Source organism: Cygnus olor, chromosome 19 (assembly GCF_009769625.2).
Source record: "Cygnus olor isolate bCygOlo1 chromosome 19, bCygOlo1.pri.v2, whole genome shotgun sequence".
NCBI lineage: Eukaryota > Metazoa > Chordata > Aves > Anseriformes > Anatidae > Cygnus > Cygnus olor.
Window position 1 is genome coordinate 1,963,181 of NC_049187.1, and position 14,408 is coordinate 1,977,588.

Genomic DNA, 14,408 nt, shown 5'->3' on the forward strand with positions numbered 1-14,408 from the left:
GAGGGCTGCCCCGTATGGCTGCCAGCTGCAAAGCCTCTGTCTGGGAAGTCACTGGGGAGATGTCTCCAGGGCATTTTCCTCCTGCAGGGACCCCCTCAGGAGCTCACAGCTCTGTTCCATGGCTGCTCCAGCCAAGGGCCCCAGGGCAAGACCGTCTCCAGCCCAGGCTGTGCCCACAGAGCCCAGGGCCATGGTCAGGGCACCCCATGCTCTCTGCTGGGTTTCCCACCACCTATGTCAGGAAGATGGATAAAGTGAAAGCCTTAAGACCCATGATCTTCTCCTTCCTAAGGCCCTGTGTGAGCACAGTGTCCTCTTGCACACAGCTCTCACCAGTTCCCACTGGGAGCCCTGCGTCGTCAGCTGGGGCACCCTAGCACACTGCCCGCACAGACGAACATCCAGCTCTGTCTTCAAACTCTGCTGCAAAAACGTCTTCACAAAATCCCCCTCCAGGGAGTTACAGCAAGTCTCTGCTCTATGGCACCTGCAGCTGCACCGTCTGTCGCAGGGTCCCCTCCATGCTGGGGGGAGACCCATCACGGATGCACACGCAGCTCGCGAGGGCTTGCCCAGAACCTCTCTCCTGATGGCTGGACCCCGCTGCTGAGACATGGGCTACCTCTTCTCGCCTCTGATTTGCTTTTACAGAGCCACCACCTCAGGTTGCGTGAGGTCTCAGGATCACAGACCCTTGTTATGGCCGTGGCCAAGGTGCTCACAGGGGGCCCAAGAGGTGTGGCTGAAGCAGGAGGTGCCCTGGCAATCATAATGCCTTCTGCCCTTTGTTTGTAGTGTCAGGGTGCTGGGCACAGCACCTCGGGGCAGCACCCGCCTCGTTGGTTCCCCTCCTCCCCGTTTGGTTTTTCCCAAGAAGGCCCTTAGGTTGGCTGTCAGGCTTGGAGCTGTTTTCTCTGATGGAATCCAGCAGGGACAATGGCCGGTAACAAATCCTTAGGAAAGAGCATAAAACCAGGGCAAGCCGCAGTGATTCTAGCCCTGATTTAGCTCCTGGGTGTCCAGCTGGGGGATTTCTGGAGCCAAAGCTTTTACCTTCGGCTTTAAGAACCCGTAGTGCATCTTTGTAGTGAATAAAGCCAATTGTTGTGGTATCCACAGCAACTGAAGGCTGAGACTTGTACAGTTTAGTTATGTTGGGTGGAAAAAATACAGCCTTTTGTTACAACTCTGAGCTAACGGCATCTGATGCTCTGTCATTCTCAGATGTGCATTCGCACTGGCATGGTGATGGTCTCTTTCTCTACTGACAAATCCTAACATCCACTTTTGCCTTTTTAATGGCCCTCTGAGGATTTCTAAGCAAATACCTTCTGGCTCTGGCAATTTTTTGTTTATCGTTTTGTTCTGTTTTCTTCTACCATTTCAGTACGAGACAGACCCTCTAGCCTGCCTTCCGTAAAGCAATCTTCCAGGATGGGAACCTCCCGAGGCAGTTCGTAGTGAATGTGGATGCAAAGAATTCGCGTAGCTTCACTGATAACACCTCCAGGAACAGGGGTCATATCATGGCTTTCCACTGAAATTGCCAGAGTTTAAGCCCTTTGCAGTTTTCCTCTTTTCCAAACAGGAAATTAAGTGTACTTGCATGTGTGAGCGCACATGCTTTTTTGGCAGCCACGTAGATGTGAAGGGAGAGATTGTTTTCACCCTGTTTTAGACGTTTATCTTGAGATCGAGTGACAAGTTTCAGAGCGCCTGCTTGGAGCAGGCAGTTGGCGCAGGTGGAAGTGTGTTTGGATGGATCAGTGCCACTCGGGGAGCCCGGCTGGGCCATGCAGGTTTGCTGTAGAAGCAGCTGCCGGACTTGTGAATATAACGAGGAAAGCAATCAATAAATGGGGGAGAGGTTAGTTTTCATTGGACTTGTTTAAGAGCAGTCATTGAGTGTGTCCACACAGTAGATGCGGCAGCCGAGCTGGGTTATGTTAACAGCACCAGAGGTGATGTGGGTAATCAGGCAGCCATTCGTTCGTCAGCGAGCCTCTGATCAGAAGATGGATCAGAGCAGGGTCAGGATGCTTCTGAAGGCATGAAAAATTGCCCAGCCCATCACGAGGCAATGACAATATAGCAAGTCCTGCCTTGGGAGGACTCTCATCTCTCTGTGCTTTGTCTTTCAGAAATGTAGACGGCAGCTGCCACCTGTGAAGGACTCGTGCCCATCCGACCCTGTGCAGCGCCTCCGACTGCTACCATGATCTTCTGCATGCTGCTGTTGGCCTCACTGCCCGAGCCCTCTGGCACCGAAGTCAACCCTGGTAGGGAGCTGCCAGGCTGGGAGGGGACCGTGCCCTCCCACCTTTCACGTCTTCATTCGCAGCCTTTTTTTTTGCCTCTCACGGTGGATGCACATAACTGTAATGAACGCACACAGTCACTAACGTAGTCCCTGAGTGCCCGAGATGGGTGGTCTTCCCTGATGGCTGTGCTGGAGTGGAACACCTGACAGTCCCTGGAGGGCTCAGGCACATGGATATACATTCCTTTCTGCACCCACCTGAGGGTCTGTGCCCTCAGCAAGCCTGCTTGGAGCTCTGGTTCTCTCTTCATCACTTTGACCATGTGGCCTGCAGAAAAAACCTGGCTCTAGACTGGCTCAGAGAGCCTTTGCTTGCTGTGGAAAACAAATTACCAGTTAGCAAACCATAAACCACAGCTTTCCAGCCAGCAAGCAGGGTTCTGGGGAGAGAGATGTGGAAGGAAAGGTTTAAAAACCTTACCTGGCTCAAAGCTAGGCTAGAGACAGGGATACAAGCCTACAAGCCCTTGGGGAGGGAATGCCTTGTTATCCTACAGCATGGAGCAAGCTGGAAGTCTGACAGAGATGAGTAAGATAACGGTCTGCAATATATTGCGAAAATCACAATAATGAGGTGGTTTCAGCCAGAGACAGTCTGAAATAATGAGTGTAGGCCTTTTTCAGCTTGTCCCAAGGTGTGGCGAGACAGCAGTGCTACCCTGAGGGGCTTGGTTTGCCCTGCTGGGTCTGGCTCTGCTTGAAGTCCTGTGACTGTGTCTGGCTCTGACTGCTCTGGCCTGTAGATGTTCCCGGCAGCTTGAGGTCACTGCCACTGAACAGAAGTGACGCGAAGCCCGTGAGGAAGCTCGGCAGGCATTGCTGTGCCTCCCTCTAATGCCCAGCTTTTAGCAGTGGTTGCCAGCTGGTTCTGATGGTTAAAACTAGCGGAAGAACAGGACAGGGAAGACAGCAGCCAGAGGGTCAATCACGTGCAGATCCCTTTTGGTGGTGATGAGTGCAGAAGTCAGCGCACCCAAGGGTGCAGGAATAGCTCTCCCACCACAGGACCTGGCTGGTCAAGTGGGCTCTGAGCACCAGGCTGTGGTACCACCCTCTCGCAGTAATTTCTTTCACTGAGAAATGAGCACGTGGCCTTGCTAGTTCTCAGTTCTGGCTGTGGCTTCCTCCAGCAGCTTTGCTTTCTCAGCTCCCCCAGCTGTTCAGCTGCCTCTGTCCCAAGGGCTGTCCCCCGTTGTTCCCCCCCAGACGCACAGCCCAGCTGATGCCTCTTGCTTGTGATGCCCTGATCTGCTCCAGGAGCTGTCTGAAGCCCCTCCAGACTGGCTGCAGGCCTGTAAGCAATGCAGGTGCCTTCTGAACCAAAGGGGCTGCTTTGTGGATGATGCCAGACCTGTTTGGGAAGGATCCTGTGTCATCCTTTTGCCATCAGATGTTTGACCTCACTATAAGAGATGTGAGCTGTGACATTTTTCTCACCCTCTGGGTATCTATCTGCATGGCAGGCAGGTGTGTCCCCGGGTGCATAGTAAGGAGTCGGAGAAGTCTGAGCAGGAGTCTGATAGGATGCACATTTTGGTGAGAGCCTTCTGCTGCTGTGAATCGCAGCCACCTGTAGAGCACATCCCTCAATGCCAGGGCCGCTCTGGCTTCCATCTGCCAGCCCAGGATGTGCGAGCGAGTGAGTTTTGTTCAGGACTGCGATAACTCCCAGTCTCCAAGAGTCCCTACCTGGCTCTCCGTGTGGCATTGGTGTAGGGTCTGCTCTCCTTAACAAAGGTGAGACCAGAGAGGACTCCCACTGCAGAATTACAAAAGCCCTTTCTGCTTTCAGGTGACAATTCTGCCCTTTTGGGAACTCTCTAGGTACTCACCAGTCAGCAGCCTACTAGCTTTCCAGCAATGGATTGGAATGTACTGGTCTATGGTGGGACAGGTCAGAGTTAAGCCAGGTGAGGCCAGGCTGGTTTACTGAACTTACTGTTTAGCATCAGAGCAGGGTCAGAGCCTTGGGTTGGTTTCAGCAGCCACAGTCATCGTGCCTGAGTGTAGGGACTGACCACAGCCAGAGACCAAAACCTTCAAAACCTTCCAGTGATTTCTTCTGTAAACAGGCCTTCTACGAAACCTCAGACAGGTTCATTGATCCTCAGATGGATCAATGTTCAGGGTAGACCAGAGGCCTACCCAGCTCAGTGTCCTGATTCCAGCAGGATCCCATCCTGGCTGGTTCTGGATGAGTGCACAGGGTGCTTCCCCCAGCTACCCTCTCAGCTGACTGCAGCGAGCTGCTTCGGAGCTTTCTGAGCTAGCACCTTGTGCGTTTCCGTTTGGTAGCTGTTAGTGCATGTTGACTCTGTGAGCTTAGCTGATTTCTGAAGCCACGTGAAACTTTGGCATTCGTAGTGCTTAGCAGATTAAGGGTGCGTATGTTGGTTTTGAACTCAGCTACCTGATCTTTTGATGCCTCCTAGTTCTGAGATTTTGAGAGGCGGCAAGTAATTGTTCAGGATGTAAATGATCTTTGTCATACTTTAGTAATTTATTCTGTCATGAGTCTGTTGATCCTTCCTTGTGCATCATCTATGTTGCTTTCTTTACCTTTTGATGGGAAAAGGAAGCTATATTCCATAGCTGACCAGCATCTGACCGTGAATGCAGACAGCTGTGTAATGGTGTGTTCTGGTTTTTGCGTTCTCTGTTTGATTTTATGTGCATTCAGCTGCTCATGGAATGGTCTCCTTCCTCTGCATGGTAACCCACGTATCCTGAAGGAGCTGTTTTGGAGTCTTAGTTGTGTCTGTACATTTAAGTTGTTCTTCACCTAGTTCTTGCACTGTTTTACTGCAGTCAGACAGTACCCTGGGAGCTTTCTTCTGTCAGTTGGAATCTTTTTATATTAAATAATCTGAGGTCATCAGCAAACATTGTCACCTCACCATCCATCTCCTCTACAAAATTATTTAATAACATATCAAGATTATTTAATAACAGCACACGTGCATTGATGCTGTGCCTGACAGCAGCTGCAGCCCAACCCAATCGCAGTAACCTCTGTGCACAGGCATTTCTGCATTAAATCTGGCAGGTAAATTCAGCCTGCATTTCTTCTGCGTGGTGGTAACGGAAAGGTGGGTTTCAGGCTTGTGTCTTGTCTTGTAGCTTCAGAACCCAGTGAACAGCCCTACCCAGGCTTGGTGTAAGGGCAGCAGCCATGGGAAACAGAAATGAGGACACCCGAGGCAGTGCCCTCCCCGAGGGAAGGGCAGGCAGAGCTGCTGACGTGGCAGCAGGCAGCGTGGCCGTGGGGATGTGCTGAGGATGCAGCCGACACGCGTCCTGCTCTGGAGAGGCTGCAGCACGTGCTGTCACTTGCCTGTGTCACTGCAGGCAAGGGGAAGAGCTGGGGCTGCTGCGAGCTCAGGGCACAAAGACCAATGATGTATAAGAGAGCGCGTTTCCTTCTCTTCTGGGACTTGTCAGTGACTGTGTTTTTGCCTTTAATTGTTTCATGATTTAATCCCATATAACTTCTTTAATCTACTGTTGATGTCAGTCTGACAAAAATATCTTGCTTGCCTGTTTTGAATACTGAGCCTTAATGAATACATTAAGACTTTGAGTTTTCCAAAGCATCTCTAATATTCCAAAACATATTTAAAACATGACATCAGAGGGGAGGGCTTGGCCCGCATAGGCTTGTGAGCTACGTCTGCACTGTCCTTGGTGGATTGAGCTGTGTTGAGCTTGCAGAACCCTGTGGCTTGAGGCAGTTGTCTGTACACCTTGGAGGCACCAAGTTGGAGTGAGAAGCATGCCTGGAGAGAAATGCTTGCTCCGCTCATGGCTAGAGGCAGGGGCAGACCAGGGTGGAGCAGTGTGGATGATCAGGGGCTTCACTCAAATGTAAGCTCTAACCCACAGTGACACAACGGTGCAGATGTTTCCATAAGCTGGAGTTGTTTGGTCACCTGTGATAGGTGCTCTAACTTCTCACTTATGGTGAGAATAATAACAGTTGTTCTTATTGATTGCAAGTCAAGCATCTGGGTTATTCCAGAGGAAGCAGCAAAAACTTTAACAATTACTTCCTTTTTATGTTGCACCATTATTCCTATATAATGTTTCATTGTAGAATAGCTCCATGCAACCAGTAAGACTAGTATGGGTTTGGATTTCTTGTTCTTAAAATGCTTCTTTGTAAAGTTTTTGCCTTGCCAGAACTCTGCTGAATGACACTAACTCTGAGTGTATTTCATTACACATAATTTTAGTTTATAGCAATTATGAAGTATTTCATCCTTTTTATTTGCATTCTCAACTTTATCGTTACCACGTTTATTCCCTACGAATGATAGTCTTTTAATTAAACTTGTCTGGTGATTTAAAAAGAGTTGGTACTGATTTTTGCTTGCTTTTGTTCCCGTTTTCAGCTATATGCCGTTACCCTTTGGGAATGCATGAAGGGACGATAAGGGATGAAGACATCACTGCTTCCAGCCAGTGGTATGATTCCACAGGACCCCAGTATGCACGGTAGGTTAATCCCTGACAAAACGTGTAACTTAAAAAAAATAAAAAAATGTTTTTAGATATCTGATATGATTGAGAAATAAGCTTTTGCTTACCTTCACCCTTAAAGTACTGCATTGCTGCAACGCATGAAATTCTGACTCAATATTAAGAGTTGTCCCCACGAGAGTGAAGTGGTAGAGCTGTCAGAAAGGTATCCAGAGAGGTGGTGATGTCTTGGTGTTTGGAGAATTGCAGGATTTGGCTGTACAAGGCTTTGAGCAGCACAAGGGAGTTAACCCTGCTGTGAGCAGGAGATTGGACTAGATTTCCAAAGGTTGCTTCCAACCCTGGTCTTTCTGTAGTTCTATGAATAAATCTCTAATGGATCTGTGACGTAAAGGTCAGCTAGGAAGAGTGCTCCTGGGACTCTTCCTGAGCGTTTGAAGCTAAATCATTGGAAATCATTAATGAGGATGGACTTTTCAACTGAATCCTATTGAAGAAATGGGCTGTGTCCACTTTGACCCAAAAACCTGGAAATCATAGAGTTGGAGAACTGTTAAAAAAGCAGCTTCAGAATTTTCTTTCAAGGTCAAGCAATACTACGATCTTTTTCATGAAGTCAGCTTTTCGTTTTTGTTTCATTTCTCTCGAAGCTACTAACTGATTTTCAAAATATTTACAAACCTAACTTTCCTTAGACTTGTTTTTTTTTTTGATGATATCAAACATTCCTTTAGTTTCTATGCAAGTCAGATAGGAATTTCAGGTAAACTACAATGTGTGCATTTTTATAAAGAATTTGGGCCATCAAAAATCATAAAACTCTCCTAATGCTTGATTTTGTTGTTAGTCTGTGGTAGATCAAAGATTTACATGTCACGTGTGTTATTGGAGTTCTAACAAGCCCCTGGGCCTGAAACCCAGGAGGTGCATTTAGTTCTCTGAGGTATGGCTTATCCCTAGCTCTGCAAATACCTGAGGCAGCACTTACCATCTGCTACCATCATCTGTTTGTTAGGGCAGCTGGGCGTCCACAGAGTGCAGACATGAAGACATCCCGTAGCTGACTTAATTTTGTTAGAGATCATAGCCGTCCTACGCAGATGTCTGCCCCTGTCATTTCACAATCACCTTCATGCCTTTCGTATAACTTGTTTTACTTGCCACATCTTGGAAGAAAGTCTTGCACAAGCAGCACATTGTTGACCAACCTGAGACAAAAGTCTTTGCTCTAGCCTGTACCTTGACCTCCAGTGTCTCCTGCTGGGCACTTCTTTCCTTGATGCATGAGGGCTGACAGCACTCAGCGATCCTGTCAAGTAGAGCTGGGATGGCTGTCAGAAAGACAAGGACCTTTCAAGGGCTTCCCATTTGCTAGAAAATCCGTTGTGGAAGATACCACAGCCGTCTTGTTTCCAGATAAGTTATCCACATTTAAATCTTTCACCATCGTCTGGCTTGCACAGCTCAGCCTAGAGAAGCCTAGGTAAGGCAGAGTTTTCTTTAGTGGCTCCACCTACTGATTGCTAGAGCACCCTTCTTGGCATGCAGTCTCCAAGGACAAAAACCTGAAGCTCTGCATCTGGTGCCACAATGTACAACTCCTAACCAGACAGTTCCGCATCACGTCACTGGCAGTGTCCTCTGCTAGCAAGTCTGATGAATGAAAGAAATGTGAAAGACGTTTTGAGATGACCCAGAAAAGTTTGTAGATGGGCAGAGCTTTTCTTTCTAAAATGTTTAAGATAGCTCCTCTTTGTGCTTGTTAGAGCTGTAGCAGGAGGTTGAGCAGAGGTTGAGGCTGTACTGTGTAAGATTTAGAAGCAAGGATGCACTTTCCAGGCATGATGCTAAAAAGCAAGCAATATGCAGTTTCCTACTGAGTAACGTAGTTGTTTCTGATCAGCATTAAAGCATTGCTTCTGGGAAAGAAATGACTTCATAGTTAAGGAGATGTAACTAAATCCAAGGGAGTTAATCTGAACAGTGCAAAACTGGCTACAGCATTCTGATAAGTCTCAATAGACAATCAGCCCAAAAGGGAGAGGTGTTTGGTAGCCAGCTGTCATCTCACTTGCTAATAGGCCTCTTTCACCCAGTTCTCACAGTTTCAAGGTGTCTCTGAAGCTACTGGGAAGGATGGGTCCTTGGAAGTGAAGTTTTTTTCATGTGCCTGTTTTCCCCCAGGTTACAAAGGGAAGAGGGGGATGGAGCCTGGTGCCCAGCTGGCTTGCTGCAACCAGAAGATGTACAGTTCCTCCAGATTGACCTGCATAAGCTCTTTTTCATCACCTTGATTGGGACTCAGGGACGGCATGCCCGTGCCACGGGCAAAGAATTCGCCCGTGCTTACCGAATTGACTATAGCCGCAATGGAGAGCGCTGGATCTCCTGGAAGGATCGTCAGGGCAGGAAGGTGGGTGTAGCAGGAACTGAATTGTGGAGCATGCAGAATTCAAGTCAAGTCTCTATGAATTAGACTGCAGAAGGCATGTCCTCTATTTCTTGCCTGTTGCATCCTACTTTCTTCTGACTCTTCCCTGTTTATCATCAAGCATTCAGTGTCCCCTGTCTTACTCCTGTGTTTGCTATGATGTTGGACTGTTATTCCCCTGACCTGCTTCGCTAAATCACAGCCGTTGCCTTGACTAAAAACTGTGGCTTTTTGCTACCTTTCTGTCCATAGTCAAAACGTTATGTGAATGTCCCTCTGCCAGCTGGACACTCACCTTTAAATTGGCAGCTGCAAAGCAGATTTCTGCTTTGTGATTAAAAAAGAAAGGGAGGTGGCAGAGAAAGGAGATAAGGTTCTGGATGTCTGGTAGCAGTGTTTAATGTAGGGAGCTATGAGGAGGAAGAGTTATAGAGGGTAGGAAGCGTGCTCAGCATGCATACCCAAAGGGGCTTCTCTGCAGCAGTCTCCTGCTATCTGCAGACTCGAGCACACGGTGCAGCACTAGCAGCACTCTGGTCATGTTCATAAGCCTTCCTTAAACTTCCCGGGAAGGAATAAGCTTGTCTGAGTTGGATCACCCTGCTTCAAGCTGGCTTGAAAAACCCTGCCTCAGGAGGTTGAAGACCTAAGCCAGATTAGAAAGGTAGCGGGTACAGTGATATTTCTAGCACTGGGGTTGCTTTGGAAGTCACAGCGGGGTCTGTATTTAATGCCAGAGATCATATTAGGTACTAATACCTAGTAGTATTAGTAAAGACCTTTGGCTTTTAATATTACTTGCCTGTCCCTCAGACTTTGTGTGCTATAAATGCTCTGTTTGTAGGCTGGAAAGAAAAGTTCAAGCTCTGTGGGGGTCACTGTTCTTCACTGGTATGTTGTTAGGTGAAGTCTGCGTCTTGAGTAGCACCAGAGTTCAATTGGTCACAGTGTCCACAGGCAGCTAAATACCCCTTTCTCCCCATCCCAGTCCTGTGAAGGGCAGTGTTCTGAGGCGCTCAGGGCTATGTTAGTGTCAGGTGTTACGACTTAGTGTGGTCAGTTATTTGCAAGATCTCCCTCTTAACTCATAATAAGGTAATGAGCATGTATGAGCTGTGTGTGATGCTATAATCTAAACTATCCCCTATTCCATTCTGTGTATGTGTAAGTCCACGTATATTCTGTCACTGTGTGCACGTGTTCTCCATCATGAGACCTAGAAGTTGTCCGTCCTGGTGTCCTTAGAGAAGATGCTCCTGTTCCTCTGCTCCTGTTGTTCTGGGCATGACGTGCACAATGGTGTTTTACTCCTGCCATTTCAGCTCCTCTGAAAAATGACTTTCTGTAAAACATGTTCTTTTCAAAATGTGTCAACAGTAAGGGGCATAGTCCATTAGTGAAACCATATTTCAAAAGCACTGCGGTCTGGTCAAATCATTTGGTTAAAATGTCCTGTAAAATCATTCAAGCCTTGCAGTGACATGTAGATTGTAGGTGCAAGATCCTGGTATACTTATTTGTGTGCATTAAAAAGGCCTCTTCCAGTTCTGCAGTTGATAGATGCCCAGTCACTGGGATTTTGGACTGCAATTATGTGAGCCTGTCTTGGCATGTTTCTGTCCAAGGAGGTCAAATGAATGGTTTTGATCTCTAAATAAATAAAAATAAAAATACGCACACACAGAAATACCAACCTTCTCTGGGCTGCTGAGTTTCAGACCTTGCAGGATGTTGGGTCATCAGACATGTAGCATGTGCTGCTCCTCACCAGGAAAGTCAGTTCCAGCTCTGGTTTGCTTGGTAAAGGCTAAGGTTCAAGCTGCTGTCCCCTTGTCTCTGGCACCAGCTAAGGATGGTGCTGGTGCTCTCCAGTGGCACTGATGCTGCAACACTGTGGGGTCCTGGTCCCTCACTGACTTGTGGCATCAGCCACGTGTGGAGGTTTGCCTGCAGCACCGCTCCTTCCCGATACTGTTGGGAGCATTGGTCGGCACCAGCAGCAGCTGGGGCTGGAGACAGGTGCTGAGTTTGTCCACAGGCAGCTTGTTACTGTGTGCTCAGCAACCTAACGGCAGCTCGTGGAGGTGCTGTGCAAAATGCATCTTGTCTTCTGCTTCTCTCAGAAGATGTCCATACAGGGCAGGCAAAAATGTCATTTTTTCCCTGCTAAGCAGCCGGTTCCTGAAGACAAGGATTATTTATGTCCCTGGTTCATTGGAAGAAGTCATGCGTGTTTCTCCTAGGAAGAGGGATGGTAAGAGGCTGCAGATTCAGAGCCTGTTGAGGAGTCTCAAGAAACAAACTTTTTGACTGTCCTTTACCAAAGAAGAGTTAGTATAGCTCAGTTGGAAAGGACCTACAAAAATCACCAAGTCCCACTGCCTCACCACTTCAGGACTGACCAAAAGTACAAGCGTGTTACCGAGGGCGTTATCCAGCTGCCTCTTGAGCCCTGACAGGCATGGAGGCCCTGACTGCCTCTCTGGGAAGCCTGTCCGGTGTTTGACCACCCTCACAGTAAATAAACTTGTCTGAGCATCCAGTCTGACCCTCTCCTGGCACAGCTTTGTGCTGTTCCCACGTGTCCCGTCATCGGTGACGGGGGAGCAGGGACCAGCACCTGCCTCCGTGCTTCCCTCCTCAGGGAGCCACAGAGAGCAGCGAGGCCTCCTCTCGGCCTCCTTTTCTCCGGACTGGATGGCCCAAGTGTCTCAGCGTCTCCTCTTGGACATGCCTTCCAGCCCTTATCCCAGCTTTGTTGCCCTCCTCTGGATGCATTCAAGTTTCTTCACATCCATTCCACATTGTGGAGAACGTCGCGTTGTGCAGACCTGCACGCAGCGTTCGGGTTGAGGCCGCAGCAGCGCTAGGCCTGGTGGGAGTCACCTTGTTTGACTGGCTGGCTAAGCTGTGGTGAATGCACCCCAAAATGCGGTTTGCCTGCTGGCACGCTGCCTGCTGGGCACGCTGCTGGCTCACGTTGAGCCTGCTGGCACCAGCACCCCTGCTCCCTTTCTGCAGGGCTGCTCTCCAGCCACTCGTCTCCCAGCCCGTCCCTTTGTCTGGCATTGCTCAGTCCCAGATGCAGAACCCAGCATTTACCCTTGCCTAATTCCATGTTGCTGATGATTGCATGATGCTCCAGTCTATCTAGGTGTCTCCTGTCCCTTAAGAGAGTCAGCTTCTGGTTTTGTTGGTCAGCTGCTGGGACGGTGCAGCTTTGCAGACCTGTACAACCAGATGCAGGAAACTTTCCCAGCTCTCCTGGTGCAGTCCAGAGGACCACCAGAGGTGACCTCCTCTCCATTTCAGCAGCCTTTCTGTGCTGTTATCCTGGCTCATCTTCAGAGAGATGCAGCCTTCTGAGCGGCTTCTTTTTGTGGTACCATAAGTTCTCTTGCTTCTCAGTGTGCTCATGAGCCACCCTTATTCTCTGGAGATCTTCCCTGTGAAGGGGAAGCCACTTTTCTGCTCCCTTATTGGCCTCCCTTGTCTTTTAAGTTGCCCGTACACTGGTAATTGCAATCCATGTAGTCTTCTGAGCAACCTCAGCCTCTGCTTCATCCTTCCCACAAGCAGTATCTTTGGACAGGAGCCCCCACACTCGTTGCTCACTCTTGATGTCAAAAGTGTTTTTATCCTGTCTCCGTAGGTCCAGACCCTTCCAAAATCCCTTAGGCACTTTGTGCCCACCACCAGCAGGGAGGATGACAGCTTCAGCTGTTTCCACTCGCTGACTGTCAGAATGAGCAGGGGACCCTTCCCAGAACAGCAGTGAGGCAGAGGGGAAGGGGAGGTAAAAGTTCCTGACATATCAGACCACGCTTCAGCAGGATGGGGTGATTATGGCAGTGCTGTGGGAACTTTTGTCCACCAGCTGCTGCAGCACCTCTGAAATTTTGTTGGCTTGTGCAGTGTTTCATAGAGGGTCCTGATGTCCTTTTTCTACCAGGTAACTAGTGATGAGGGAAAGAGAGGCTATGTACTAGTAACTCTGAAGGTCTCTGCAGCATGTGGTCCACACGCGCATTCATCTCCCACCTGCCTTTCTCCTCTCCCCAGAGTACTGCCTGGGTAGGAGAGGGGGGCAGCAGCAGCCACCCCTCTGCAGATACTGTGTGGGAAATCTCTCCGGTCTGAAGTGATGGGGTGCAGTTACACCCCTGTACACGTGAATCGCACAACAGGGAGAAGTTACTGATAAGGACTTCTCTTCTCCAGGTGATCCAAGGCAACATTGATACGTATGATGTGGTCCTGAAAGATCTTCGGCCTCCCATCATTGCTCGCTTTATCCGGGTGATCCCTGTGACGGAGCTGCCGATGACTGTCTGTATGAGGGTGGAGCTGTACGGCTGTGTCTGGTATGGTAAGTAGCAATTCCCATGCCTGCCACAGGACAGTAGTCCTTGCACAACGCTGACTGGGGCTCACCTGTGTCCCCAAGTATGCAGAGGGAATTCCAGGCCCACCGAACTGCTTCTGTTGGTCCACATCATAAATGAAAGGATCATGTGGACAGAGATTGATGGAAGGCTGCTGCTGCTGTGTTTCTGAGGTATATGGCCTTCTCTTTTAGATGGTTTGGCATCCTATAGCATTCCTGAAGGAGGGACAATAGCGGCTCCTGGCTTCCCCATCGTTTATCTGAATGACTCGACCTATGATGGCTACCAGGAGCGCAGGTGGGAGAAGTCGTCCTGTTCTCTCTCGGTCACTGTGCAAATTCTCTCTTCTTACTTACCTTTTCATTAGTATCTAGTATCCCAAACTCTTCTTTGGTGAGACCTCTCTGGCTGCAAGCTAGCCTCTTAATTCTCCAAAGCATTTGCTATTTCAGTGGCTTTGTTGTTCCAGGTCCTTTGACGTGTTGTTAGTTGCTATTTTAAAGGAGGGCATGGGCTCATGATGTGACAGATTCATTCCCCCCAGCTGGCAAGGGCTGGCAGGAAACAAACTTTTGTTATTGGAAGTTGTTGGTGCTTCTCTCCAAAAGGAAGTCTGTCATTATACAGCTCGGTGCTGTCTTTGTTCATGGCTTCTATTTTTGTGTGGTGTGATGTGATGAGACAGTCCTGATGTATGGGATTGCCTTAAAGCCCTCATCACTCTTGGTCTCTAATTGTGACCATATTCAGTGCACTGATTTCTTTATTGGGTCAGGTGTAGCTTTAAGCT

General features: G+C 48.8%; 1 protein-coding gene across 10 annotated transcripts in view; it reads left to right on the forward strand.

Moving 5' to 3' along the window:
* Positions 1-14,408, forward strand: part of LOC121057571 (discoidin domain-containing receptor 2-like) — a 60,695-nt gene that overhangs the window by 24,887 nt on the left and 21,400 nt on the right. For all 10 annotated transcript variants that reach the window (XM_040531954.1, XM_040531956.1, XM_040531962.1 and 7 more), the window contains exons 2-6: positions 2,142-2,279; positions 6,712-6,814; positions 8,984-9,212; positions 13,452-13,599; positions 13,810-13,915. In XM_040531954.1, coding sequence (XP_040387888.1) covers positions 2,216-2,279; positions 6,712-6,814; positions 8,984-9,212; positions 13,452-13,599; positions 13,810-13,915 — 650 coding nt within the window. In that variant the 5' untranslated portion in view covers positions 2,142-2,215. The remainder of the gene's footprint in view (positions 1-2,141; positions 2,280-6,711; positions 6,815-8,983; positions 9,213-13,451; positions 13,600-13,809; positions 13,916-14,408) is intronic.